The 23,764-nt window shown below is 59.5% G+C and overlaps 2 protein-coding genes across 5 annotated transcripts; one reads left to right on the top strand and one right to left on the bottom strand.

The window, feature by feature from the left end:
• Positions 1 to 466: 466 nt before the first annotated feature.
• Positions 467 to 3,151, bottom strand: INHA (inhibin subunit alpha). The gene is made up of 2 exons (XM_059927431.1): positions 2,824 to 3,151; positions 467 to 1,459 (listed from the first exon to the last, which is right to left on the bottom strand). The coding sequence occupies exons 1-2, from the start codon at positions 3,083 to 3,085 to the stop codon at positions 627 to 629; spliced, it is 1,095 nt and encodes a 364-aa protein (XP_059783414.1). The 5' UTR covers positions 3,086 to 3,151; the 3' UTR covers positions 467 to 626.
• A 478-nt stretch (positions 3,152 to 3,629) lies between these two features.
• OBSL1 (obscurin like cytoskeletal adaptor 1) lies at positions 3,630 to 23,492 on the top strand. Of its 4 annotated transcripts, none has more exons than XM_059928784.1 (21): positions 3,630 to 5,141; positions 6,701 to 6,970; positions 7,055 to 7,306; positions 7,472 to 7,774; positions 7,946 to 8,242; positions 9,514 to 9,786; positions 10,879 to 11,151; positions 11,793 to 12,065; positions 14,891 to 15,163; positions 15,933 to 16,208; positions 16,282 to 16,569; positions 16,758 to 17,033; positions 17,661 to 17,930; positions 18,070 to 18,342; positions 19,356 to 19,622; positions 20,480 to 20,592; positions 21,133 to 21,289; positions 21,465 to 21,626; positions 21,932 to 22,036; positions 22,343 to 22,612; positions 23,344 to 23,492. In XM_059928784.1, exons 1-21 carry the CDS (start codon positions 4,130 to 4,132, stop codon positions 23,490 to 23,492), a joined length of 5,832 nt encoding a protein of 1,943 aa, XP_059784767.1. In that variant the 5' UTR covers positions 3,630 to 4,129. The 4 variants fall into 4 exon arrangements, with proteins under 4 accessions (XP_059784767.1, XP_059784768.1, XP_059784769.1 ...); XM_059928785.1 differs by having other exon boundaries at positions 3,631 to 5,141; positions 23,340 to 23,424; XM_059928786.1 differs by lacking the exon at positions 23,344 to 23,492 and having other exon boundaries at positions 3,811 to 5,141; positions 22,343 to 22,416; positions 22,521 to 22,608.
• The last annotated feature ends 272 nt before the right edge of the window (positions 23,493 to 23,764 follow it).

Genomic DNA, 23,764 nt, shown 5'->3' with positions numbered 1-23,764 from the left:
GTTCACACAAGAGCAAATGGTTTCTCTGCCTTTCCACCGTCTGACATTAAGGGCTGAGTTAAGGGATTATATAAAGATACACAGGGCACATCTTTAAATCACCTGACCTTGAGCTAGGCATCCATCAGCTAGGGCAGAGCGTGGCAAGGAGGGGGCAGTTAGGCCACTTGGGCGTAGGCACTATGAGGTGTGCACAGCAGGCCACCAAACCGACACATCAGGTCCGGCTTGTATGAGGGTCAGTTCTGGCTCCAGAGTGGCTGTCCTGAGCTGGGAAGCACCTTTTTGTCATCCCCAGGCATTGTAGCTTCCTACCAGATACACATCCAATTACAGCCGGTGAACCCCACATCTCTGAGGTCAAGTGAGGCTGAGTGACCTGAGATCCCACAATCCCATGCTCCCGGGGCCCAGACCTCGCCCCGACACGCACAACGTGTCAGAGAAGCCTAAGAATACAACCGAGTCATATGCACTATGCTGTTTATTGTCACGTTACCCGTGGGACAGGGACGGGATAGGGAGGGGAGCCTCCAGGCAGAGAGGTGGAAGGAGCGGGGAGGTGGGAACCCTGCCCTTCCTCCAGGCTGGTAATGGTGGGGACTCGGCCACTAAGCAGGACTCCCTTAGATGCAAGCACAGTGCTGCGTGAGCAGGTTGGGCACCGTCTCATACTTAAAAGAGTAACCTCCATCCGAGGTGGTGCGGACACGTAGGGGCCTCATGGTCCCTGGGAGAGCAGCGCAGCAGGGCTGGGCCCCTGGCACCAAAGACAGGGGCTGGACAGGGGTAGGCGGTGCCCCGGGGACTGGCAGGGACAGGTCCGGCGGGGTGGACAGCCCACAGCCCCCATGACAATAGTGGAAGATGAAACTGGGAGGGTGCACGATCCACCGTTCCCAGCCCAGCTCCTGGAAGGAGATGTTGAGGGCCGCTCTGTGGCAGTCGGCATGCGCGGCGGGTTCCTCCGGAGGCCTCTGCAGCAGGCGCAGTGCGGCGGGAGACCAAGGCCAGGGCAGTGGGGGCGTGGAGCGGCGGGCTCTCTCCCCTCCGCTGGGCGGCCTGGCCCGAGTGTGGGCCACCAGGAAGGGGGTGGCCTCGGGCCGCGCTGAGCAGGAACAGAGAGGACAGTGCAGGAGGAGCACCAGGACGGGATGGGTCAGCAGAGGGAAGGCAGAGGCGGCCAGGTGCAGCACAGCCCAGCGAGGGGGTGCCTGGCCCAGTGACATGGGCACAGCTGTGGGACCCCCGGATGACAGTGCCAGCAGGCCTAGCAGGGGCCCAGAGCTATTGGTGGCTGCTGTCTCCTGCCTGTCCAGTCCCGTGTGGAACCACAGCTGGGCCGACGTCACCTGGCGGCTGCGTGTGTGCTGCGATGGCCGGAACACATACGTGAAGAGGCCCTCCTTGGCCTCCTGGGCCAGCTCTCCGGCAGCTGGCTCATCCCCGAGGCTGGCACCTGTAGGAGGCAGAGGGGAGGCAGAGAGCAGCCCTGACTGGCAGAACCCGGGACTCTCCTCCTCAGCAGGAGGTCTGTGGCTGCCACTCATGAGCTTGCCAAGCGCTCTACTGAGTGCTTTGCCAGATGCGGGACTCTCCTCAGTCTCTGGGGAACTGACAGAGGCTCCCCGTTTGTTATTTCATCATTAAAGGACTACAAAAATACCAGACATTGCCAACTTCTCTCTGAAGTGGTTTTACCAATTAATATTCCCATCAGCGATGTGTAAGAGGCCCTGCACTTTCTCCCCTCACCAATGCCTAGAATTGATAGTTATATTTAAATTTTTGTTCATCTGATACTATGAAATGGTACCTTGAATGCTGTGTACACAAGCACTCGTTATATTACTCTTTATGTCTTTTTACATGTCAGAAATATTGCATGAGAAAGTCTTTAAAATAATTCCGCCTTAAAAGGCAGGTTAACACCAAGAAGAAGGAGGAGAAGGAGGACGGGGGAGGAGAAAGGATGTAACTCAGAATAAGGACAGTGCTTTCTAAGAAAATGCAGTTGGCATCCTTACCCTGACAGGTATATAGATGGCACCAAACAATCATGAACCAGCATGAGTTGAAGAACTGGCAACTGGGGCTGTACTGTTATGTGGGTTATCTCAATATAAACCTCACAATTGATCCATTTTGCAGATAAGAAAACTGAGGGTTAGAAAGATGAACTGTCATTTAACTACTAAGCAGCCAGGCTGGGATTCTGCCTGATCCCAAAGCCACACTCACTGTGCTGCACGGGGCCCAAAGTGCAGGGAGGCAAGGGATCCTCTCTGAGAGCAAAGTGGGCCAGATTACAAGAAAGTTTAGCCAGAGGAGGGCTTTACTCATTGAGTCAGTGCAACATGGGGAGATGAGGAGAGAACTCAAGAGAAGGTAGACTAGTTTCCCAACTAATCTTTCTCCTGCATCCCTGATATCTTCTCAAGTCTCAGCTACTTGGGGCTAAAGAAACAGTGTTTGGAGCAGGGAACAAAAGCAAAGATAGAAGGAAAGATGGCAGGAAGGGGCCCATGCCCAGATATCTCTGTCCCTAGAGACCCCTGGCGTCCCAGACAACTATCTCCCAAATGCCTCCTGTGAACCATGCACGCTAGATACACCATCTCACTTAATCCTGAGAGGTAGGCATTATTGCCCTTTTTACAGATGAGGAGACAGAGGCTCAGGAAGGTCCAGTAACTGGTCCATTACTGCAAGGCCAGCTGAGTCGCAGGTCTGGGATTCAAACGCAGACCTGCCTGGCCCCCAAGCCCCTGCAGTACCACACTGTTTATCAAAGTCAAGGTGCCAGCTCCCCACCCTCGTTACCTGTAACCGGGAAAAGGATGGCCTGGGAGACATCCTCTTCCTCGGGCTCAGAGGCCCTGCGCGTGAAGCCCCTCACAGCATGTCTTCGGGGCAGACGCCTGACTCCAGGATTCCCACCTTCCCCAGTCACCGCGGGGGCTCCCAAGGCATCCAGGAACAAGGCCCTCACCTTGGCCAGGACAAGTTCCCGGTCCAGCTCCGGCCCATGGCAGCCATGCCCACCCCGTGGGGCCAGCAGCAAGAGGAGCAGCTGAGGCCACATAGCTCACCTGGCCCTGCCAACGGTGAACCCACACCCTGCCCCGTGCCCCTTCTGCCAGGGTCTGCCCAGGGCCTCCCCACTCTGCCCTCCCCATCCCACCACCCGCCCTCTTCTACCCTTCTCACCCCAGTCTTCCCCAGCCCTTCCCACGCCCCGCAGTCCAGTTGCCCCTGCCCATGGCATTGAGACCTCCTATCTCTGACGTAGATGTCTGTGGCCCTGAGCCTTATCTCCCACTCCCGCCAGGAATGTGGGGGAGGGGCTGGCGAGGGCTTTCACCCCAAGTGACCTGACCCACACGTACAACCCCTCCCCGCTACATACACACACACACACACACACACACAGTGAGTCACAACCCAGCACCCAGCGCAGAGGTGACACCAGGTGGGACAGGAGCCTGGAAGCCGGGGTCTGCCAGCTCCTAAAAGCGTTCCTTGTCAGGGAGACAGAGCGCGCCAGCCCCTCAGAGCTTCTGGGGCCCCTTTCAACCACGCAGCTGCTGGGCCGGTCCTGGGGGGAAGGGCTGGGGTGGGGCTGGAACTGGGGCTAGGGCCGGGGGCAGGTGGTCCCGCCTGCTCTAAACTTGGCCTGGAGGAGCCAGTCTGGGCTCTCGTCCTCCAGCTGTGTCATCAGAGAATATTTTGGGGATTGGCAGCTGCAGGCGCCTCTGCCACTCAGGCCCAAGCCTGGCGGGCGGCTGGGGACCTGGCGGCTGGAGGTGGGAGGGAGGAGGGGAAAGAGGCCCTGGCTGTGGGAGGGGGCTGGGAAGGCTGGCTCTCCGGAGCAGGAAGCCAGGCCGCAGGCAGGGGAGGCTGCGGGGCCCCTCGCTGGGGAGGCAAACAGGAAGGACTGCCCCCTGAGCCCTGGGCCCCGACCCGGGAATCGCCGCCGCCAGAGCCGCAGCTCCGGGCCGAGGGTAAGGAGGTGAACCGGGAGCGGGCGGCCAGGGGAAAGCCCCGCGGGTCCCGGCGCCCGGTCCCCAGACGCGCCCCGCCTCCCGGGCTCCCGCCGCCGCTCCCGGCCTTCCCCCGCGCCGCCGCGATGAAGGCGGGCTCGGGGGACCAGGGGAGCCCCCCGTGCTTCCTGCGCTTCCCGCGGCCCGTGCGGGTGGTAAGTGGCGCCGAGGCCGAGCTCAAGTGCGTGGTGCTGGGGGAGCCTCCGCCCATTGTCGTGTGGGAGAAGGGCGGGCAGCAGCTGGCGGCCTCGGAGCGCCTGAGCTTCCCGGCGGACGGCGCCGAGCACAGCCTGCTGCTGAGCGGCGCGCTGCCCACCGACGCGGGGGTCTACGTGTGCCGCGCCCGCAATGCGGCCGGGGAGGCCTACGCGGCGGCCGCCGTCACCGTGCTGGAGCCGCCGGCCCCCGAGCGCGAGCCCCAGCCTGCCGAACGCCCGCGGCCGCCGCCCGGGGCCGGGGAGGGCGCCCCGGTGTTCCTGACGGGGCCCCGGTCCCAGTGGGTGCTGCGGGGGGCGGAGGTGGTGCTGGAGTGCCAGGTGGGGGGCCTCCCCGCGCCAACGCTGTACTGGGAGAAGGACGGGATGGCGCTGGACGAAGTGTGGGACAGTAGCCACTTCTCCCTCGAACCTGGCCGCGCGGAGGGCCGCCCGGGCGCGAGCCTGGCGCTGCGCATCCTGGCGGCGCGGCTGCCCGACTCCGGCGTCTACGTGTGCCACGCCCGCAACGCGCACGGCCACGCGCGGGCCGGCGCGCTGCTGCAGGTGCAACAGCCCCCCGAGAGCCCGCCCGAGGACCCGGACGAGGCCCCCAACCCCGTGGTGGAGCCGCTCAAGTGCGCGCCCAAGACCTTCTGGGTGAACGAGGGCAAGCACGCCAAGTTCCGCTGCTACGTGATGGGCAAGCCCGAGCCCGAGATCGAATGGCTCTGGGAGGGCCACCCGCTGCTCCCTGACCGCCGCCGCCTCATGTACCGCGACCGCGACGGCGGCTTCGTGCTCAAGGTGCTCTACTGCCAGGCCAAGGATCGCGGGCTCTACGTGTGTGCCGCGCGCAACTCGGCGGGCCAGACGCTCAGTGCCGTGCAGCTGCATGTCAAAGGTACCGCGGCGCCCCCGGGCGGCCGGGGCCCTGGGGAGGGGCCTCCAGCGCCCTCCCAGACTCTCCTAACTCCAGCCCCACTCAGTGCCCAGAAGACGGTGGGGGGTAAGGGAGGCTGAGTATTAAAATGCCATTTCCCGCCCACCTCCCATTCCCCAGGGATTCGAATTTAGTAGGTCTGCAGGGTACCTACTCCAGGAACTTCTTAGCAAGCTCCCCAAATGATTCTGAGGCAGATGTTGGAAAACCACTCTTAGATAAAGGGCTTTAAGGAATGATTCATGTACAGACCCAGAGGGACCTACAACTCCTGTAGTTCATTGTTTTTCAACCTCTTTGTTATTTCACCAACCTGTCCCCGGATGGAAATCCCATCTGGGGCCCCAATATATAAGACAGATAAAAGGATCATTCTGTGGGTGTAAACTTCTAAATCCAAATTTATAACATGTACTTATAAAGTCAATCAGTGAGAACAAGGGGTCTATTTAATTGAATATACACATTTTAACCATACATAACTGGGTCTAGTCTGTGAGCCCTATGGGGAAGGCCTAGCTGCAGGTGTCACATTGAGAAACTCCTGATTCGCACCAAAGGGAGAAAACTTGAGGGAGAGAAAAAATGCCCCGCAATTTTTGACCATTCTTTCATTAGACTGCTCTCAGGTTTGCAAGAAGAAGAAGGTGAAGGAGAGGAAATTTATATATCAAAGTTGAGTCCCCAACAGTATTTAATAAATGCTTACATTGCTCATAAATAGAAAATTCAGGGAGGGAAAACACCCCAAACTCACACTGGAAGTTAAAGCTCTCCATAATAGGAGTTCATCACAACTCATGACATTATACCTTCGCTAGTTATTACCCAACTTTTTCCCTCAGAGGAAAAAAAGTTGGCAAATCTCCTGAGCCCTGCCTGGCACGCAATCAAGCATGTGGCACCTGTGCCACAGTGGTGGCCTCTTGGGTACAGTTTGATGTGTACAGACTGGCCGGGCAGGGCTGAACTCTAACCCCCTGAGGAGAGAAAAGCCCAACATGATGGCAGAGCTTCCTTCCCAGAGCCGCATGACAAGACAGACGTGCTTCCCCAGCAGCCCAAGTGAACCCACTGGCTGTTTCCATCATCGTGCTTTCTTTCTGTAAAATGCAGTTTTGAAAGTGGTTCAAGTACTTTCAAAATGAAATTCAACTCAAACCTTTGCAGAATTGTGTGTGGTGCCTGTGAAGGGCCCCAGGGAACAATTTGAAAATCACTGATGTGGTCCAAGCCCTTCCATCCCTTTCTCCACATTACGAGTAAAGAAACTGAGACCCAGGATCATGAAAACAGCCTTGGTCAAGGTGATGTGGCTAGCGAGTGTCAGGGTCAGATGAGAATATGGGTCGCCTGACTTCCCTTCTGGGGGTTTCTCTGATTCCACAATGCCTGCTGGCTCTGGGAGAAGAGCAAATGGCCGGAGCTAATGTGGGTTTAGGCAGTAGATGATGGGAGGAGGGTCTTCCTCCTGGTCGGGCCCTCTCCAGAGCCTTCTCTGGTCTCTCCCTTCTTCACAGAGCCTCGCCTCCGCTTCACGAGGCCCCTGCAGGACGTGGAGGGCCGGGAGCATGGGATTGTGGTGCTGGAGTGTAAAGTCCCCAACTCCCGCATTCCCACGGCCTGGTTCCGCGAGGACCAGCGGCTGCTGCCCTGCCGCAAGTACGAGCAGATAGAGGAGGGCACGGTCCGGCGCCTCATCATCCATAGGCTGAAGGCAGATGACGACGGAGTTTACCTGTGCGAGATGCGCGGCCGGGTGCGCACCGTGGCCAACGTGACGGTCAAAGGTCGGCTGGCCAGTGGGAGGAGGCCGAGACCAAGGCAGGCAGATGCCCAGACCCCGGGCTGACGGACTCCCATCCGTGTCTCAGGGCCCATCCTGAAGCGGCTGCCCCGGAAGCTCGATGTTTTTGAGGGAGAGAACGCGGTGCTGCTGGTGGAGACCCGCGAGGCTGGGGTGGAAGGGCGCTGGAGTCGAGATGGGGAAGACCTGCCAGCCACCTGCCAGAGCAGCTCCGGCCACATGCATGCCCTGGTCCTTCCAGGGGTCACCCGAGAAGATGCTGGCGAGGTCACCTTCAGCCTGGGCAACTCCCGTACCACCACTCTGCTCAGAGTCAAATGTGAGGGCCTGCAAACCCCTAGGCAGCCTCCTCAAGGGCTGGCCAGGAGGGTCAGGGCTGGAGGGTGATCAGATGCCACAGTCTGGGTTGGCAAAGTGGACTTCAGGTCAGAGGGCTGTGGGAGGCTGGAGCAGGGCTCGGACGCAAACCCTGCCTTTGTCTCAGGCGTCAAGCACAATCCCCCGGGACCCCCAGTGTTGGCAGAAATGTTCAAGGGCCACAGGAACACGGTCCTGCTGACCTGGAAGCCTCCCGAGCCAGCTCCCGAGACCCCCTTCATCTACCGGCTGGAACGGCAGGAGGTAGGCTCAGAAGACTGGATCCAGTGCTTCAGCATTGAGAAAGCTGGGGCCGTGGAGGTGCCGGGAGACTGTGTGCCCTCCGAGGGCGACTACCGCTTCCGCGTCTGCACCGTCAGCGAACATGGCCGCAGCTCCCATGTTGTGTTCCATGGGTCTGCTCACCTCGGTGAGTCGGTCCTGCCAGCCCAGGCTGTCAACCGCTGTACCCCAAGTCACACCCTCCCCATCACCTTCCTCCCTTCCCTGGCCCTCAGTCCCTGTTATATGCCTTCTACCTGCCAGTCTCTGCCCTCTGCCACGCCCCTGGTTCTGATGGACAAACTCTGTCCCATCTCAGTGCCCACAGCACGCCTGGTGGCCGGTCTGGACGACGTGCAGGTGTATGACGGGGAAGATGCCGTCTTCTCCCTCGATCTCTCCACCATCATCCAGGGCACCTGGTTCCTTAATGGGGAAGAGCTCAAGAGTAATGAGCCAGAGGGCCAGGTGGAGCCTGGGGCCCTGCGGTACCGGGTGGAGCAGAAGGGCCTGCAGCACAGACTCATCCTGAAAGCTGTCAAGCACCAGGACAGCGGGGCCCTGGTTGGCTTCAGCTGCCCAGGTGTGCAGGACTCGGCTGCCCTCACCATCCAAGGTTCGTGCAGGTGGGGACCAGGGTGGGCAGATAGGGTCAAGACACAGAAGTCCCATTAGCAAAATGAGGCCGATGCTATTGCTGCTTCTCACATCTGGGCCAAGAGGGTAAGGAGCATCCACGGTGAGCTCAGATGGAGGGCTCAGTAATCCAGGAGTTCAGTTTCAACTCATGCACAATGTATAGGGGACCCCTAATTATCTTCACCAGCATCATATCCAAATTCTCTGGGGCACTTTGTGGTTTGCAGAATTCTGTCATGTTTCTCATCTCAGAGACACAGACCTTGGCTCCTAGTCCCTGACTGCTTCCTGCCCTATCGTGTAATGACTAACGCTATCAGAGCAACTTTCTGTGTGCCAGGCACAATCCTAAATCGCTTTATATATATTAATTAGCACAGTCCTCTCAATAGCCCTACAGGATGGGTTCTTTCATCATCCCATTTTACAAATGGGGAAACTGAGGCACAGAGAGGTTCAGTGACTTGCCCAAAGTCACAAAGCTAATGAGTGCTGGTGCTGGATTATGAACCCAGGCGGTCTGGCTTCAGAATCACACCCTGCCACCTGGGGAAAGAGGGAAGGAGAGGGAATGAGGCCTCCCCGAGGACGACAGATCTTGGTAGGGGTCTGAAAGTTCAGGGAACATGCTGGCATTTGCCATTGCACCATTGCTGGAGTTTGTATGGCCAATCAAGGGATTCCTCAGTGCCCAAGTGCAGGGCCTTGAGGTGGTTAGCTGCCAGCATCCCAGGAGGAGGACAAAGTGAGAAATAACCGGCAACCAGAGCAGCGTTTCTAAAATGCAACCCAGGTTCACCAACATCAGAGTCATCTGGAGGCTGGTTTATAATGCAGATTCCCGGGCCCCTGCACGCTTGGGGGGAGGGGCCTAAGAATCTGCATTTTCAGCAGGCTCCCTGGGAATTCTTATGCACACTAAAACCACTGCTCTTAAGGGTTGTTGTGTAAGCGTAAAACTATTTTTTTTTTTTTTTGGCCGCGCCATGCGGCATGCGGGATTTTAGTTCCCCGACCAGGGACTGAACCCGTGCCCCCTGCATTGGGAGCACGGAGTCTTAACCATTGGACCACCAGGGAAGTCTCAGCCCAAAACTAATTTTTTAAACCAACAAATGCATCGATGGCAAACATCCGGCCTGATGTGCCCACCCCCCTACCCTGAGCACATACCCTGGAGTGGGGTGTTTATTGGGGTAGCAGAGCACAACTAGGGTGCCGCACGTGACCACACCTCTTCCCAAGCAGAGAGCCCGGTGCACATCCTGAGCCCCCAGGACAAGGTGTCGTTGACCTTCACGACCTCGGAGCGGGTGGTACTGACCTGTGAGCTCTCCCGGGTGGACTTCCCAGCGAGCTGGTACAAGGACGGGCAGAAGGTGGAGGAGAGCGAGTCGCTGGTGGTGAAGATGGATGGGTGCAAACACCGCCTGATCATGCCTGAGGCCCAGGTCCAGGACAGTGGCGAGTTTGAGTGCAGAACGGAAGGGGTCTCAGCCTTCTTCAGCGTCTCCGTCCAAGGTCAGGGACCGTGGCGGCCTGGGCTCCCCCCAGCTGAGGCTGACCCTGGGGGCTGTGCGAACCCTGCCCCCCTGGTCTGCCTGCTTGGGGGTCCCTTCCGAAGGGCCCTAGGGGGCAAGGGGACATGTTTGCAGATCACACTGCCCATGCACCACCCTCCAGCACACTTGGCCCCCATGTACCCTTGGCTGGCGGGAAAGTGGGGGGGCCTCAATTCAATTAAGGGAAGGGAGGTGGGAGCTAACATTTGTTAGGCACCTACTAGCCAGTTCCTATGCTGGATACTTCAAATGTACACTTGCATTCAGTGTTCACAACTACGTGAGGGGCAGTATATCTCCATTCACAGATGAAGCAGCTGAGGTTTAGAGAGGTTATGCAACTCGCTCACGATCACACAGCAGCAAATACCCTAGGTGGGTTCACACCCAGGACTGCTTATCCCACTGCCTCAGGCGGCCAGGGTCAAAAGGGAGTTTTAGGTGCAGTGGTCCAGAGGCTCTCAGAAACCAGTACATGTCTGGCTGCTTCAGAACCACCCTGGAAGCCATAAGTGCATAGGCTCCCCCAGGCCTCCAGAGCCAGAATATCCAGGACAGAGCCTGGAGAGCCACTCTGGGAGAACAACTCAGGAACCACTGATCCAGCTCCATCTTCTCACTTTGAGTGGCCCCATTGCCAGAAGGTCTTCTGGCCCCTGCCTGAATGTACCCAGTGACGGGGAACTCACTACCTGTAGGGAGCGCTGCCCCACGGTATCACCACTAAATTGTTCCCACCTCTTCCCCGTCCTGCGATCAGCCCTCCGGGGGCCTCCTTGAAAAAGCAGCAGCAAGCACGGCCCTGATGGGACCTGCGACAGTGACCTCCTCTCAGCCTAGACGAAGCCCTCTGTGTCCCCAGCCAACCCCCTCTGATCCTCTGGGAACTCACAGAGCACTCCAGTGCCATGTGATCTGTCACACCGCACCCGCCACGCCCTCAGTAGTCCGTGTCATTGCCCCAGAGCACCCCACCCCAGCCAAGCAGCCAGTGTGCACTCATGTCTCCTGTTTTTGGGTGTCTGTGTGACCCCATCTCTGCTCCCCCCAGACCCCCCCGTGCACATCCTGGATCCCCGGGAGCACGTGTTTGTGCACGCCATAACCTCCGAGTGCGTCATGCTGACCTGTGAGGTGGACCGGGAGGAAGCCCCCGTGCACTGGTACAAGGACGGGCAGGAGGTGGAAGAGAGCGACTTCGTGGTGCTGGAGAACGAGGGGCCCCATCACCGCCTGGTGCTGCCCGCCGCCCAGCCTCCAGATGGGGGCGAGTTCCAGTGCGTCGCTGGGGACGAGCGCGCCTACTTCACCGTGACCATCACAGGTGGGGTTCCAGGCAGTCCACAGGAGGGGGACGGTGTGCCCTGCCCCTGCGTGGGCAGCTGCTACACTCCTGGGCCACTGTTCCCAGCCCCTGCTTCCCTTCCCCTAGCTTTCTCCCCAACCCATGCTCTGCACCCTGAGGTTCAGTCACCTGCAGAAAATGCATTGTCATAAACACACCAGTCACAGCTACATCAATCAAAGGAAAGCCTGCCTTCTCTGTTCTGAAGATCCTCCAAGGGGAGCTTTAGGGGTGGCAGTGCTACCACAGGGCAGGGTCTAGGGTGGGTGGGCCCAGGCACTAGAGGGGTCAGAAGGTCTGAGGCCTGCAGGAGACCGCAGCTCCATCTGGGCACCCAGCCCTCCTCTCCCCAGTCCTACCCTTCGTATTGTCCCTGTCCCAACCCAGAGAATGTAGGGAGTTTCTACAGCCGAGGCTGACACCACAGTCCCCGCTGTGCCACCGTGCCCCAGCCGTGAGTGACTGTCCGAGCAGCTGTGAGCCATGGTCCGAGGGAAGACCCTCTTCTTCAACACACAGCCCACCTTGCAGGAGTAGGGAACAGGCGTGGCTCAGGTGGGGCAGCCAGGCACCTCGGCCCCAGCCCCTGACGCCCGGCCACAGCTGTCCCTGTCCTCCAGATGTCTCCTCGTGGATCGTGTACCCCAGCGGCAAGGTGTACGTGGCAGCCGTGCGCCTGGAGCGCGTGGTGCTGACCTGCGAGCTCTGCCGGCCCTGGGCCGAGGTGCGCTGGACCAAGGATGGCGAAGAGGTGGTGGAGAGCCCCGCGCTGCTCCTGCAGAAGGAGGACACCGTCCGCCGCCTGGTGCTGCCCGCCGTCCAGCTGGAGGACTCGGGCGAGTACTTGTGTGAAATCGATGACGAGTCTGCCTCTTTCACCGTCACTGTCACAGGTGTGGGCCCACCCCAGCTGCCCGCGGTCACCAGAGGACAGTCCTGAGCCCTTGGGGGAGCTGGCCACATAGCCCCTAGCTAGCATGTGGGGGAGGGGGGGGGGCTGCAGGTGCATGGACCGGGGGGCCCTGCCCGGAAGACCCCAGGGTCCGTGTTCGATAAGCAGGCTCTTCCCCGGCGCCCAAGGCCAGGAATAGCTATCCTTCACCGTCTCATTTACTGAGCACTTTCTATGTGTCAGGCACTGGGCCAGGTGCTGCAGGTCACTGGTGCGTATTGCAGACGTGGTCCCTGCTCCCAGCTGCCAGAGAGCTGGGGAGGCAGCCGTTAACCAGGGGTCGCAAACGGGCAGTCCCTAGGGCCCCATACAGCCCACAGATATGTTTTGTTTGGCCTGCAGAGTCTTACCAAAGTCAGGACAGTTCAAATAACAACCCGGAGCTATGCGTCCTCTTGAAAAAGCCGAAGACCCGGCGCCTCTGGTCCCGCTTCCCCCCTTGGCGACGAACAGCTGGCGCTGAGTAGCAGCTGCCCCTGTAACACGGGGCCCACATTCCTCTGTCCCACCCTGCCCGCTGTTCCTTTTTGCTCCCCCCAGACCACTTCAGCCACTGACCTTACCTTACCTGGCCCCCGTGGGCATTTGAGTTTGCGACCCCTGTGTTTAACCAATAAACACGCAAATAAATGTACAGTGACACCTCGTGACAAGTGCTGTGAGGGATGAGGGGTCAAGAGAGCAGAGCTGGAGATCAGGGAGGGCTTCGGAGAAAGTCGGTCGCCATGCCACCCGCAGGAGCCAGCCCCGGGGTGGGCTCCGGACACCGAGCAGCTCACAGACACACACGCGCACGTCCCTCCGGGAGTGCCCAGACTGGCAGGAGAGCCGGACATATTAGAGGGTCTCAGAGTGAGGGTTGCCGGGTGTCGTGATAGGGTGCAGTGGGTGTCCGAAGCTGGGGGCTGCTGACCTGGTTGGCAGGCAGGAAGTGCCTTCAAAATGGCCGTTTGGAGCAGCGGCTGAGTTAGCTAAGTGGGGGTCAGGGTTTGGGCTGAAGGTGGGGAGAGAATGTTCAAATCGGGAAAGCACAGGATGACTATGGAAGTGACGGTTCAGTGCCAGAAACTTTGGGACTGCAGCCCACAGCACCAATCCCAGTGTGTGTGCGGGGGGGATGGGGAGTGTGGGACCTAGGCAGCTCTGGGTGGCACAGAAGAACCCACTGGCTGCACTGGAGCGACCATCCTGATGCTGGCATCATCTGGTTACCCTGCCCTGCCCTAGGAACAATGCTTCAGCCTAGGCTTGAGCTACTTAGGGCCCCCCGACTCCCTGCACCCCAAATAGTGCAGCCTGAAGCACACAAGTCACAAAGCCGAAGAGGCCTTTCTGCACATATTCTGTCCCGTAGTGAATCCCTTTAACCTCTCCCGCCCCAACCCCTGGCCAGACATAATGGCCGCAGACACACACATTCCAGCTCATAACTGGCCTCCCCGCAAAACACCAGATTCTTCATAAGAAGCTCACACAACACACCTTGTGTGGACCAGGAGAATCAAGTCTGATGCCAAGCTGAGGGCCCCAGCTGTGCAGGTACCCCAGCCCCATGGCTGCACCCCATTCTCACTCCACTGCCTCCATCACCTCCCCCACCACTCAGGCAGCCTCACTCTGCAATCTACTGGTGCTGCTGGGCCTCAGAGAACCACCCTGCATCTTGTAGACTCTTAGAATAAGCCCAGTTAGGGAGGAGGCGGAGGCAAGGGCTGAGTGTGCACTGGTGGGCACATCTGCCCGTACACACCTCTGCGAAGACCTAGACCAGGAAGCTGGCAGTTCCCCAGCCCAGCCACAAGGGGGCCAAATGCTAAAGGAACACGAAAGTGTCCTGGAGACTTGATTCTGGGAGACCTCCAAGGTACGTGAAAGCATGGGCAGGCCTGGGCTCAGTGCACTGGTCACCACCAATATGGACATGGCTCCTTTCTGTGAAAGACTGACCACTCCAGAGCAGCTGCAGATGAACTCCTAGAAACAGCATTTAATATCCCTGGGGAAATCTTAGGTGTTGACAACTCATGCACAGATGCAAAATTCATTACTGAGTTTCCAGCAAGCCTTGGCTTGGAGTCCTTACCACTGCTTGCAGAGTCTGACCCTCCCTTTATCAGATGGTAGTTCTTCCTCCTGCCCTCGAGTAGGTATAGCCAGTTGTGACCATAAGGAAGTTGTTTAATCACACCATGCCTCAGTTTCCTCATCTGGGAAATGGGTATAAAATAATACCTACTCCTTAGGATTGCTACGAGGGTGTAAAGTGCTTATGACTGTTCCTGGAACTCTAGCAAGCTGTATATAAGTACTTGCTATTACAAATGCACCATCCCTTATCCACAATTCTGAAATCAAAAAAAAACACCTCAAAATCAAAAGGCTTTTTGTAAGTTTGGTATTAAAAGTCATTTCAGTAAAACCTGAACTTAACTCTGTGAAGCTATTTGTACTTTTTAATTAGCCTGCTTAGGGTGAATCTATCTATATGTTACATTGCAGAAATGTTAATGTGATTGATTATAGGGGGGACCACAGTGGGGGCTGAGGGCGGTAGGTGATATATGATAAACGCACCATTTCTGGAATCGGAAGCATTGTGGATTCTGTAGCACTTCTGGCCCCAGGGATTTCAGAGAACAGATTTTGGACCTATTATTATCCTTATTACTCTTATGATTGTGGGTGACCGGGACTTCATGCTGCCAGATGGCTCCAGGGAGGCTGACGGTGAGTTTGTGACAGGCTGTGGTTGTCCCCACTCTGCAGAACCCCCGGTGCGCATCATATACCCCCGGGACGAGGTGACCTTGGTCGCCGTGAGCTTGGAGTGTGTGGTGCTGATGTGTGAGCTGTCGCGGGAGGACGCCCCCGTGCGCTGGTACAAGGATGGGCTGGAGGTGGAGGAGAGCGAGGCTCTGGTGCTGGAGAGTGATGGGCCCCGCCGCCGCCTGGTGCTACCTGCTGCCCAGCCCGAGGACGGGGGCGAGTTCGTGTGCGACGCTGGAGACGACTCAGCCTTCTTCACTGTCACCGTCACAGGTGGGCAGTCTGTGGGACACCCTGGGGAGGAAAAGAGGCAGGAGGCTGAGGGACAGACACCCAACCCTCCCAGTTCTTGCACCTTCAGGGTCCCTGACTGCTGCACACAGCTCTCCCCTTGTCCAGCCTTCCCCCTCCCCCAGCCTCCTCATTCTCAGCCATTAGAGAGCCCTGACTTGCCCAAATCATATCAGGACAATGACCAGAGACCTGGTGGAGAGAGCCCAGCAATCAGGAGCACTCATTCATTCACTTATTCAACAAATACTGATGTGCTTAGCACCGTTCTGGATGCTGAGGGATACAGTAGTGAACCAAGGAGAGAAAACCTGTCTTTATGGAGCTTGCCTTCTCGTGAGAGTGGACAGACAGCAAATAAGGAAAATAGATGGTTTTTCAGGTGGTGATCGGAGGCAGAGCAGGCAAAGGGGTTAGGAAGTGTGGGTGGGGTAGGGAGAGATGTGCATTGGGGTCAGATAGATGTGGCTGTGAGTGTGGGTCTACCTCTTTTTTTCCCATGTGACCTAGAGCAAGTCAGTTTTCGATAAAGAGGCTTCAGGTCCTCATCTATAAAGTGAAGCCAACAATAGGGAGTGTCAGGAGTAGCTGAGAAAAGAGCTGCAGTGTGCTTAGCACGCAGTGAGTGCCCACGGATTGTAGGTGGCACCGTTCCCAAGAGCTGCACTGCAAAGGGCTGAGAATCTAGTGGTGAGGGAGGTAGAGGCCTGCTGGCCGAGCCCACTCTCCCCTCTCTCTGTCCACCCACCAGCCACTCCAGAGAGGATTGTGCATCCGGCGGCCCGCTCCCTGGACCTGCAGTTCGGGGCTCCAGGGCGCGTGGAGCTGCGCTGCGAGGTGGCCCCGGCTGGGTCCCAGGTGCGCTGGTACAAGGATGGGCTGGAGGTGGAAGCATCAGATGCCCTGCAGCTGGGTGCCAAGGGGCCCACTCGCACCCTGACCCTGCCCCACGCCCAGCCTGAGGACGCCGGGGAGTATGTGTGTGAGACCCGTGATGAAGCCGTCACCTTCAACGTCAGCCTGGCTGGTGGGTGCTCCCGGCCAGCCAAGGTGCGGGAGGTGGGGGCATCACCGAGCTGATACCTCTCCTCTCTGTCCAGAGCCCCCAGTCCAGTTCCTGGCCCCAGAGGCAGCGCCCAGCCCGCTCTGCGTGGCCCCCGGGGAGCCGCTGGTGCTGAGCTGTGAACTGTCTCGGGCTGGTGCCCTCGTCTTCTGGAACCACAACGGGAGGCCGGTGCAGGAGGGTGAGGGCCTGGAGCTCCGAGCCGAGGGCCCCCGCCGTGTCCTCTGCATCCGGGCTGCAGACCCGGTCCACGCAGGCCTCTACACCTGCCAGTCAGGGGCAGCCCCGGGGGCCCCCAGCCTCAGCTTCACCGTCCAAGTGGCTGGTGAGTATAGCCCGGGCAGGAAGCCTGAGAGTCGCACCCCGAAACCCATGAGTCTCCCCCTTCTCTAGCACACCTGGCCCACCCCCTGCCCCACCGCTCTCGGTCCCTTTCCCCGTCTTGCCTCCCACTGCCCTCCTCCCAGCCCACGGGCCACTCCCTCCCGGTGACCCCTGGCTCTGAGCCCACAGAGCCCCCAGTGCGGGTGGTGGACCCCGAGGCAGCCCAGACGAGGGTTCGCAGCACCCCAGGTGGGGACCTGGAGCTGGCGGTGCACCTCTCCCGGCCGGGGGGCCCTGTGCGCTGGTACAAGGACGGGGAGCGCCTGGCGAGCCAGGGGCGGGTGCAGCTGGAGCAGGACGGGGCGAGGCAGGTGCTGCGGGTGCAGGGGGCCCGGAGCAGGGACGCCGGGGAGTACCTGTGCGACACGCCCCAGGACAGCCGCATCTTCCTCGTCAGCGTGGAAGGTAACAGTGCACCCCTCACTGGCCCCCCCAAGGGCCACACGCCCGAACCACTCTGGGCCCCCGCGCCCCGACCCCACCTCGCTGCCTCTGGCTCCAACCAATGCATGCGTGACTATTCCTGGGATGAGGGCTCAGGGCTCCCTTTTCCAGGAACCCTCAAATAATAGGAGGGGCACAGACCAGTGGTTAAAAGCAGGGCTCTGGAGCCAGCACTGCGCACACCAGGTTCCAATCTGGATTCTGCTTCCCAGTAGTTGTGTGACACTGGCAACTTGCTTAAACTCTCTGAGCCCCAGCTCCAAAGTGGAGGGATAGTGCTTGTCCTATAGGGCTGTTGTGACAGTTAAATGAGATAAATTGGGTCCATAGTAAATGACCTACTATTATTAGGGAGTCAGAGAGGGGGGTGCCAGGCCAGCATTGGGCGGAGGTGGCTAGGAGTAGCAGGGCGTTGACATCTTGTCCTTTGAAACACCTCATGGCTGACACACAGTAGGTCCTCAGGAAGGTTCTGTTCAATAACTGGAGGATGAGGGCCTGTTATTGGAGATGAGGGGATGAAGAAGGGATGAGGAGGAGGGAGGCGGAAAGACCCAGCCCACCTCACTGCCCGACCCCACCCCCCAGAACCACCGCCGGTGAAGCTGGGCTCGGAGCTGACACCACTCACTGTGCACGAGGGTGATGATGCCACGTTCCGGTGTGAAGTCTCCCCACCAGACGCCGACGTCACTTGGCTGCACAATGGGGCCATTGTCACCCCAGGGCCCCAGCTAGAGGTGGCCCAGAATGGGTCAAGCCGCATACTGACCGTGCGAGGCTGCCAGCTCGAGGACGCGGGGACCGTGACTGCCCAAGCAGGGGGCACGTCCACAAGTGCCCGGCTCCATGTTCGAGGTTTGGTACTGATGGAGACACAATAGTCTTGTTCCTGAACCTATTCTCCCAGCCCCGGCCATAACAGGGGACAGATCCCTGAGAGGGAGCAAGGGGTCAGCCCACCAGGCTCCATGGCCCCCTCTCTCTTTCTCCCCAGAGACGGAGCTGCTGTTCCTGCGGCGGCTGCAGGACGTGCGGGCAGAGGAAGGCCAGGACGTGTGCCTCGAAGTAGAGACAGGCCGAGTGGGTGCGGCAGGGGCCGTGCGCTGGGTGCGAGGTGGGGCACCCCTACCACCCGACTCCCGCCTGTCCACGGCCCAGGATGGCCACGTCTACCGCCTCTTCATCCACGGCGTTGTACTGGCCGACCAGGGCACCTACGGCTGCGAGAGCCACCACGATCGCACCCTGGCCAGGCTCAGCGTGAAGCGTGAGTGCCCCGTCCTCTCCTAACACATCGCCCGCCCTGTGGCACAGTCTCTCCTGGCTGGCCCAGGGCCCCTCAGACCCCCACCAAAGTGCCCCTCGCCACAAGGCAAGTCAGCCCTGGCTGACCCCCAGGAGTGTGACCTGAAGCAGCCTGCCCAAAGCAAAACTCTTCTTTTTCTAATGTTTTCTATTTACCTTAGAAGTCCATGTGGATTTTGCATTCCATTTCGTATGTCCAAGTTGGCTTTGCTATAAACGTAAATATTATACTCCAGAAAGACTTGCCGTGTTTATCCTTCAGTCACCTGCCCCAGGATACATGGGCCCAGCTGAGAAGCAGGGATGGTTGGCAAATAGCACCCACACCCCCAAGATGGAGCCCTCTATTAACTGTGTGACCTCATGCAAATTACTTAACTTCTCTGAGCCAAGTTTTCTTTAAAAAGGGTCTTTGGGAACATTGATTGGGATAATATGAGAAATACCCACAGAGAGCTTGGTAAATGGTTGTTGGTGATGTGTATTCTCTTCTAATTTACTTCATTCATTTAATCACAATAAACCCATGTCTCAATGCTATTAACCTTGTATAGCTGGGGAAACTGAGGCCCAGAGAGGTCAAGCAATTTGCCAAAGGTTACACAGCACACAAACTATGTGGCAGGGTCCAGTCCTGGTGTGTCTGACTTCAAATTCTGTGCTTCCTCCAGTGTCACAGCACCCCTCACCCAAACTCCTCACCCCGCTAACCACACATCACCCCCTTCATGTATCTCCTCTCCTAACCCTAGGAAGCCCCTCTCTCCACCCAAGTCTGAATGGCTCTGCTCCCTTCTTCCTGCACCCTGGTTCTGAACTTTGTTCTATAGGGCCTTACGAGGTTGGGTGTTAGGGGTGGCGCAGGCAGAGCCAAGGTGTGTGTGTGGCGGGGGAGGGGGGGCGGGGAGGGGGGCCGAAAGCCCTGCCCAGATTTGGAGCCCTCGTCCTCCCTCTTCCCCCATCTCCTCCCACTAGCAAGGCAGCTAAGGGTGCTGCGGCCTCTGGAGGACGTGACCGTCATCGAGGGGGGCAGCGCCACCTTCCAGCTGGAGCTGTCCCAGGAGGATGTGACCGGGGAGTGGGCCCGGGGTGGAGTCCGGCTGCAGCCGGGGCCCACGTGCCAAATTCACGCAGAGGGCCACGCTCACTGCCTGGTACTCAGTGGCCTGGGCCTGGCCGACTCGGGCTGCGTCTCCTTCACTGTGGATGCCCTGCGCTGTGCAGCCAGACTCACTGTGAGAGGTGCGGCCTCTGGAACCGCTGCCTGCCTGCTGACTGCTCTGGGTGTGATTCTACTGATCCCACTACCCGTGTGGCCCCCACTGACCCTGTCCCAGTGTGGCCCTCACTGACCTCCCTGCCAGAGTTTGACTCCCCTGACCCTTTGGCCATGTATGGCCCCGGTGACTGCCCTGCCTGAGTGTGTCTCCACCAACCCCCCGTCCCAATGGACCACTGACTGTGCTGCTGTGAGGTGCTTGTGCCGGTGTGGTGTCTGTCTGCCTAACCACGGCCCTGCTGGCCACTCTGAGTGTGAGCCCACTGACCACGCCTGCCTGCTGCAGCCCCCTCTGCCTGTCTGAGTGTGCCCCTCTCACCACCCAAGTCCCAACAATCCACTTACTATGCCAAAGGGTGGCTCCATTGGCAACTCTGCCTCAGTGTCCCCCATTTTTGCTTGCAGCCCTGGTGTGTTCCCCACTGACCACATCTGCTCTAGGGTCCCCCCCATTGCTCCTGTGAACCCATGGTGTCCCCCACTGGCCAGTGTCTCCTGTCCATTCCAGCCAGTGTGGCCCCCACTGACCACACTTGCCTATGGGTAATTCCACTGGCATGTCTGCTCCAGTTTCCCCTATGCCCCTCTAGCCCCAGCATGTCCCCCACTGACCACCTTAAATGTGACCGACCCCCAGCGGGCCATTCCTACCCTGTTGACCCCTCTGATACCGCTGTGTTCCCCACTGACCAGCATCCCCTTTGGACCACTTTGTCCCAGCATGCCCCCCACTCACTGGTGGCCTCTGTTGATCACCTTGTCTAAATGTGCCCACCAGTGACCCCTTGTGCCCAACGTGTCTGCCTTCTCCCACTCCCAGAGGCCCCAGTGACCATTGTGCGGGGGCCACAGGACCTAGAAGTGACCGAGGGTGACACAGCTACTTTCGAGTGTGAACTTTCCCAGGCCTTGGCTGATGTCACCTGGGAGAAGGTCAGAGCCCAGCCCCAGCCCAGCCCACCTCGGCATCATAACAGCAATAACAACCCCCAACAGAAATAACTAATACTCACTAAGCCATGCACCTGGCACTGTGCTAAGATTTGCTTTACATTTAATCCTCTAAACCTTATAGCAGCCCTATGAGGCAGGTCTTATTATCTCCATGTTATCTATAAGGAGACTGATGCGCAGTGGGGTGAAGTATTGCCCAGGGGCAGACGTAGAGCCCATATTTGAATCCAGGTTTCCTGATTCCAGAATCCACACGCATGGCTGGTATGAGCAGTACATGACTCTATGCTTCCCACGCCCGTGGCTCCCTTCTCAGCCCTAAGGTCCCCAAAGGGTGACAACTTCCCAATGAGACTCCTGGCGAGGTCCCGGAAGGCGCGGGACGGCCCTGCTCCACAGCATAAACGTGCCTCGAAACCGCTTGGCATAAGCAGAGGGCGCGGCCGCCTACGAGGAGGGCAGGGGCCGTCTGTGCCCAGACGACCTTTCACCACGACCCTTTGCAACTCCCGCCCCCAGGACGGGCAGCCGCTCACCCCCAGCCCTCGGCTCAGACTCCAGGCCCTAGGCACCCGCCGCCTTCTCCAGCTGCGACGCTGCGGTCCCTTGGACTCCGGGACCTACAGCTGCGTGGTGGGGATGGCCCGAGCCGGGCCCGTCCACCTGGTGGTGCGCGGTGGGTACCGAGCGCTGCCCGGGCGGGGCACAGCTGTGGGTGCGGCGGCTGCGGACCAGACTTGCCCCGGGGTCCTGCTCTGGGGCATCTAAGGAGGGGGCGGGGGCGTGGGCGGGGCATGGTACCGCCCCCTCCGCTCCGCTCCGCCCACCTCACGGCCCCGGCTCCGCCCCAGAGCGCAAGGTGTCTGTCCTCTCGGAGCTTCGGTCGGTGAGCGCCCGCGAAGGCGACGGAGCCACGTTCGAGTGCACCGTGTCGGAGGTCGAGACCACCGGGAGCTGGGAGCTCGGAGGCCGCCCGCTGAGACCCGGAGGCCGCGTCCGCATCCGACAGGAAGGTCTGACCGACTTTCTACCCGCTCTGGCCCCTCGCTGCCCCGCCCTACCAGGATAAGTCCCACCTCCAGGTCAAATGGGCCCCGCCCCACGGCCCAAGGAGAAGTCTCTCGATCTCTCCCTGGCCCCCAGCTCTGAGCCCTCGGTCCTGGACCTCCCCTCTTACCCCTCGGCATCTCAATTCCGCCCCGCCCAGCGCACACTTACCGCGTCCGAACCGACCCGGGGACCTACTCTGGCCCCACCCTCATCCCCGAACCCTCCCCAGAGGCGGCTCCGGCCTCGCTAGCGCCCCCTTCACCCCCAGGGAAGAAACACATTCTGGTGCTGAGCGAGCTGCGCGCGGAGGACTCTGGTGAGGTCCGCTTCCAGGCGGGACCCGCCCAGTCCGTGGCTCAGCTAGAGGTGGAGGGTAAGCAACTGGGGCATGGACGACCTGGAGTGAATACTGTCTCTCCCTGGAACTGGCAAGCTGGTGGCTGGTCCGAGGAACCCTACCTTCCCCACCCCTTCCTCCCGGGGCTCTCCGGGGGCGGATCACAGAGAGCAGTGTATTTCCTGGGGAGCAGGAGACTTTGGGTTGAGGGTAGAGAGAAACGGGGTGGTGGCATAGAGGTCTAAGACCAGGAGTGGAGGCCACAGCGGGAGGGAACATGCGTCTCTCCTCCTGGGGCCCTGTGTGTCCCTATTAACCTAAGCCCTCGTCCTCCACCCCCAGCATTGCCTGTCCAGATATGCCGCCGCCCCCCTCGCGAGAAGACAGTTCTGGTCGGCCGCCGGGCGGTGCTGGAGGTGACTGTGTCCCGCTCGGGGGGCCAAGTGTGCTGGTTGCGGGAGGGGGTCGCGCTGTGCCCGGGAGACAAGTACGAGCTGCGCAGTCATGGCCACACCCACAGCCTGGTCATCCATGACGTGCGACCTGAGGACCAGGGCACCTACTGCTGCCAGGCCGGCCAGGACAGCGCTCACACACGGCTGATGGTAGAGGGTGAGTAAAGCCGACGGGGCAGAGGTCAGAAAGGCACGCCGGCTGGCCAAGGGTCTCCTAGGAGCTGGTGGGCTGAGACACACCTCCTGCAGGTTTTCCAAGACTTGGGACGGCGAGCTGGTTCTGAGATGTGTTGGAGGTGGGGAATGGGGAGGCGGGAGATCACAGCCAGGGCTGAGGAGAGGAGGGAGTCCTGTGTTCTCAACAGGAACCACTGGGTTCAGGGCAGCTGTTTCCACCCTTTCTACACCCCTTCCTGTCCGAGCTTCTCCTTACTCCCTCCTGCCTCTGGACCATGTTCGTCTCTCCTGAATGCCCCATTTGTACCCAAGTTCCTCTTCTTCCCACCTACCGGCCCCTGGTCTGTGCCCCCCGCCTGTCCCTCACCCTCTCCTGCTCTCTGCCCAGCTGGCTTCTGCCCATCTCAGCAAGCTGCACTCCGCCTGGGCAGAGGGCTTCTGCTAGTCCCATTTCTTTCCTCTTCCACTTAGGAGGTGCCCCCCTCTCCACCTGAACTCCTGTGTTCCCTTCAGGTGCCTACCTTCCCCACCTCTGACTGGCCACCCTCACTTTCCTGCCCCCACAGACAGCCCTGACAGAGGCCTAGAAAGGGTGGTTCAGAGGGTGAGGGCCCAGCTCTTCCTGTGTGGGTGCCCAGGCTCTGCCAGGGGAGAGGAGTGTGGTGCCCACTGTCTCCCCAGCCCCACTCGCAGTCATTCCTCCGCAGGTAGCTAGGAGGACCGAACCAGGCCAGGCGGGTGCCCTCGGACAGCTTGGAAGGCGCATGCCCTTACCCTGGGAAGGGGTGGGGAGGGAGGGGAACCAGAGGTGTTGGGAGACAATAAAAGTGGTACAGCCCCTTTCCTGGCTCTCTGTGTGACGTGGGAGGGCAGAACTTGCCTGGAGCCCCTGTGTAGTGAGTGACACAGGGGACCGAGGGCTGCAGTGCTTCCATCTTGGCCCATGAAAGTGCCAGCCACCAAAGACCACCACTCCTGGCAGAAGCCTCACAGTTTGGCACGTTTATAAAAGATGTCAAACAGGGTGGGGTGGGGGGGAGACAGAAGCATGAGGTGTCCAGGGTGGCATGACCGACACCAGACATGCACCGTGCATTTAAGCCCCTCCCCCAGCCCCCTTCCCTAACCCAGC

Source organism: Balaenoptera ricei, chromosome 7 (assembly GCF_028023285.1).
Source record: "Balaenoptera ricei isolate mBalRic1 chromosome 7, mBalRic1.hap2, whole genome shotgun sequence".
In the NCBI taxonomy this organism is placed as follows: Eukaryota; Metazoa; Chordata; class Mammalia; order Artiodactyla; family Balaenopteridae; genus Balaenoptera; species Balaenoptera ricei.
The sequence above is the reverse complement of the archived record's forward strand: the minus strand, read 5'-3'. Positions and strand labels throughout refer to the sequence as shown.

Coding starts and splice junctions, on each gene's coding strand:
- OBSL1 (XM_059928784.1), top strand. CDS start 4,130: ATGAAGGCGGGCTCGGGGGACCAGGGGAGCCCCCCGTGCTTCCTGCGC. Junction 11,152..11,792: donor CTTCACCGTGACCATCACAG/GTGGGGTTCCAG, acceptor CCTGTCCTCCAG/ATGTCTCCTCGTGGATCGTG. Junction 22,613..23,343: donor CACACGGCTGATGGTAGAGG/GTGAGTAAAGCC, acceptor CTCCGCAGGTAG/CTAGGAGGACCGAACCAGGC.
- INHA (XM_059927431.1), bottom strand. CDS start 3,085: ATGTGGCCTCAGCTGCTCCTCTTGCTGCTGGCCCCACGGGGTGGGCAT. Junction 1,460..2,823: donor CATCCTTTTCCCGGTTACAG/GTAACGAGGGTG, acceptor TGCCTCCTACAG/GTGCCAGCCTCGGGGATGAG.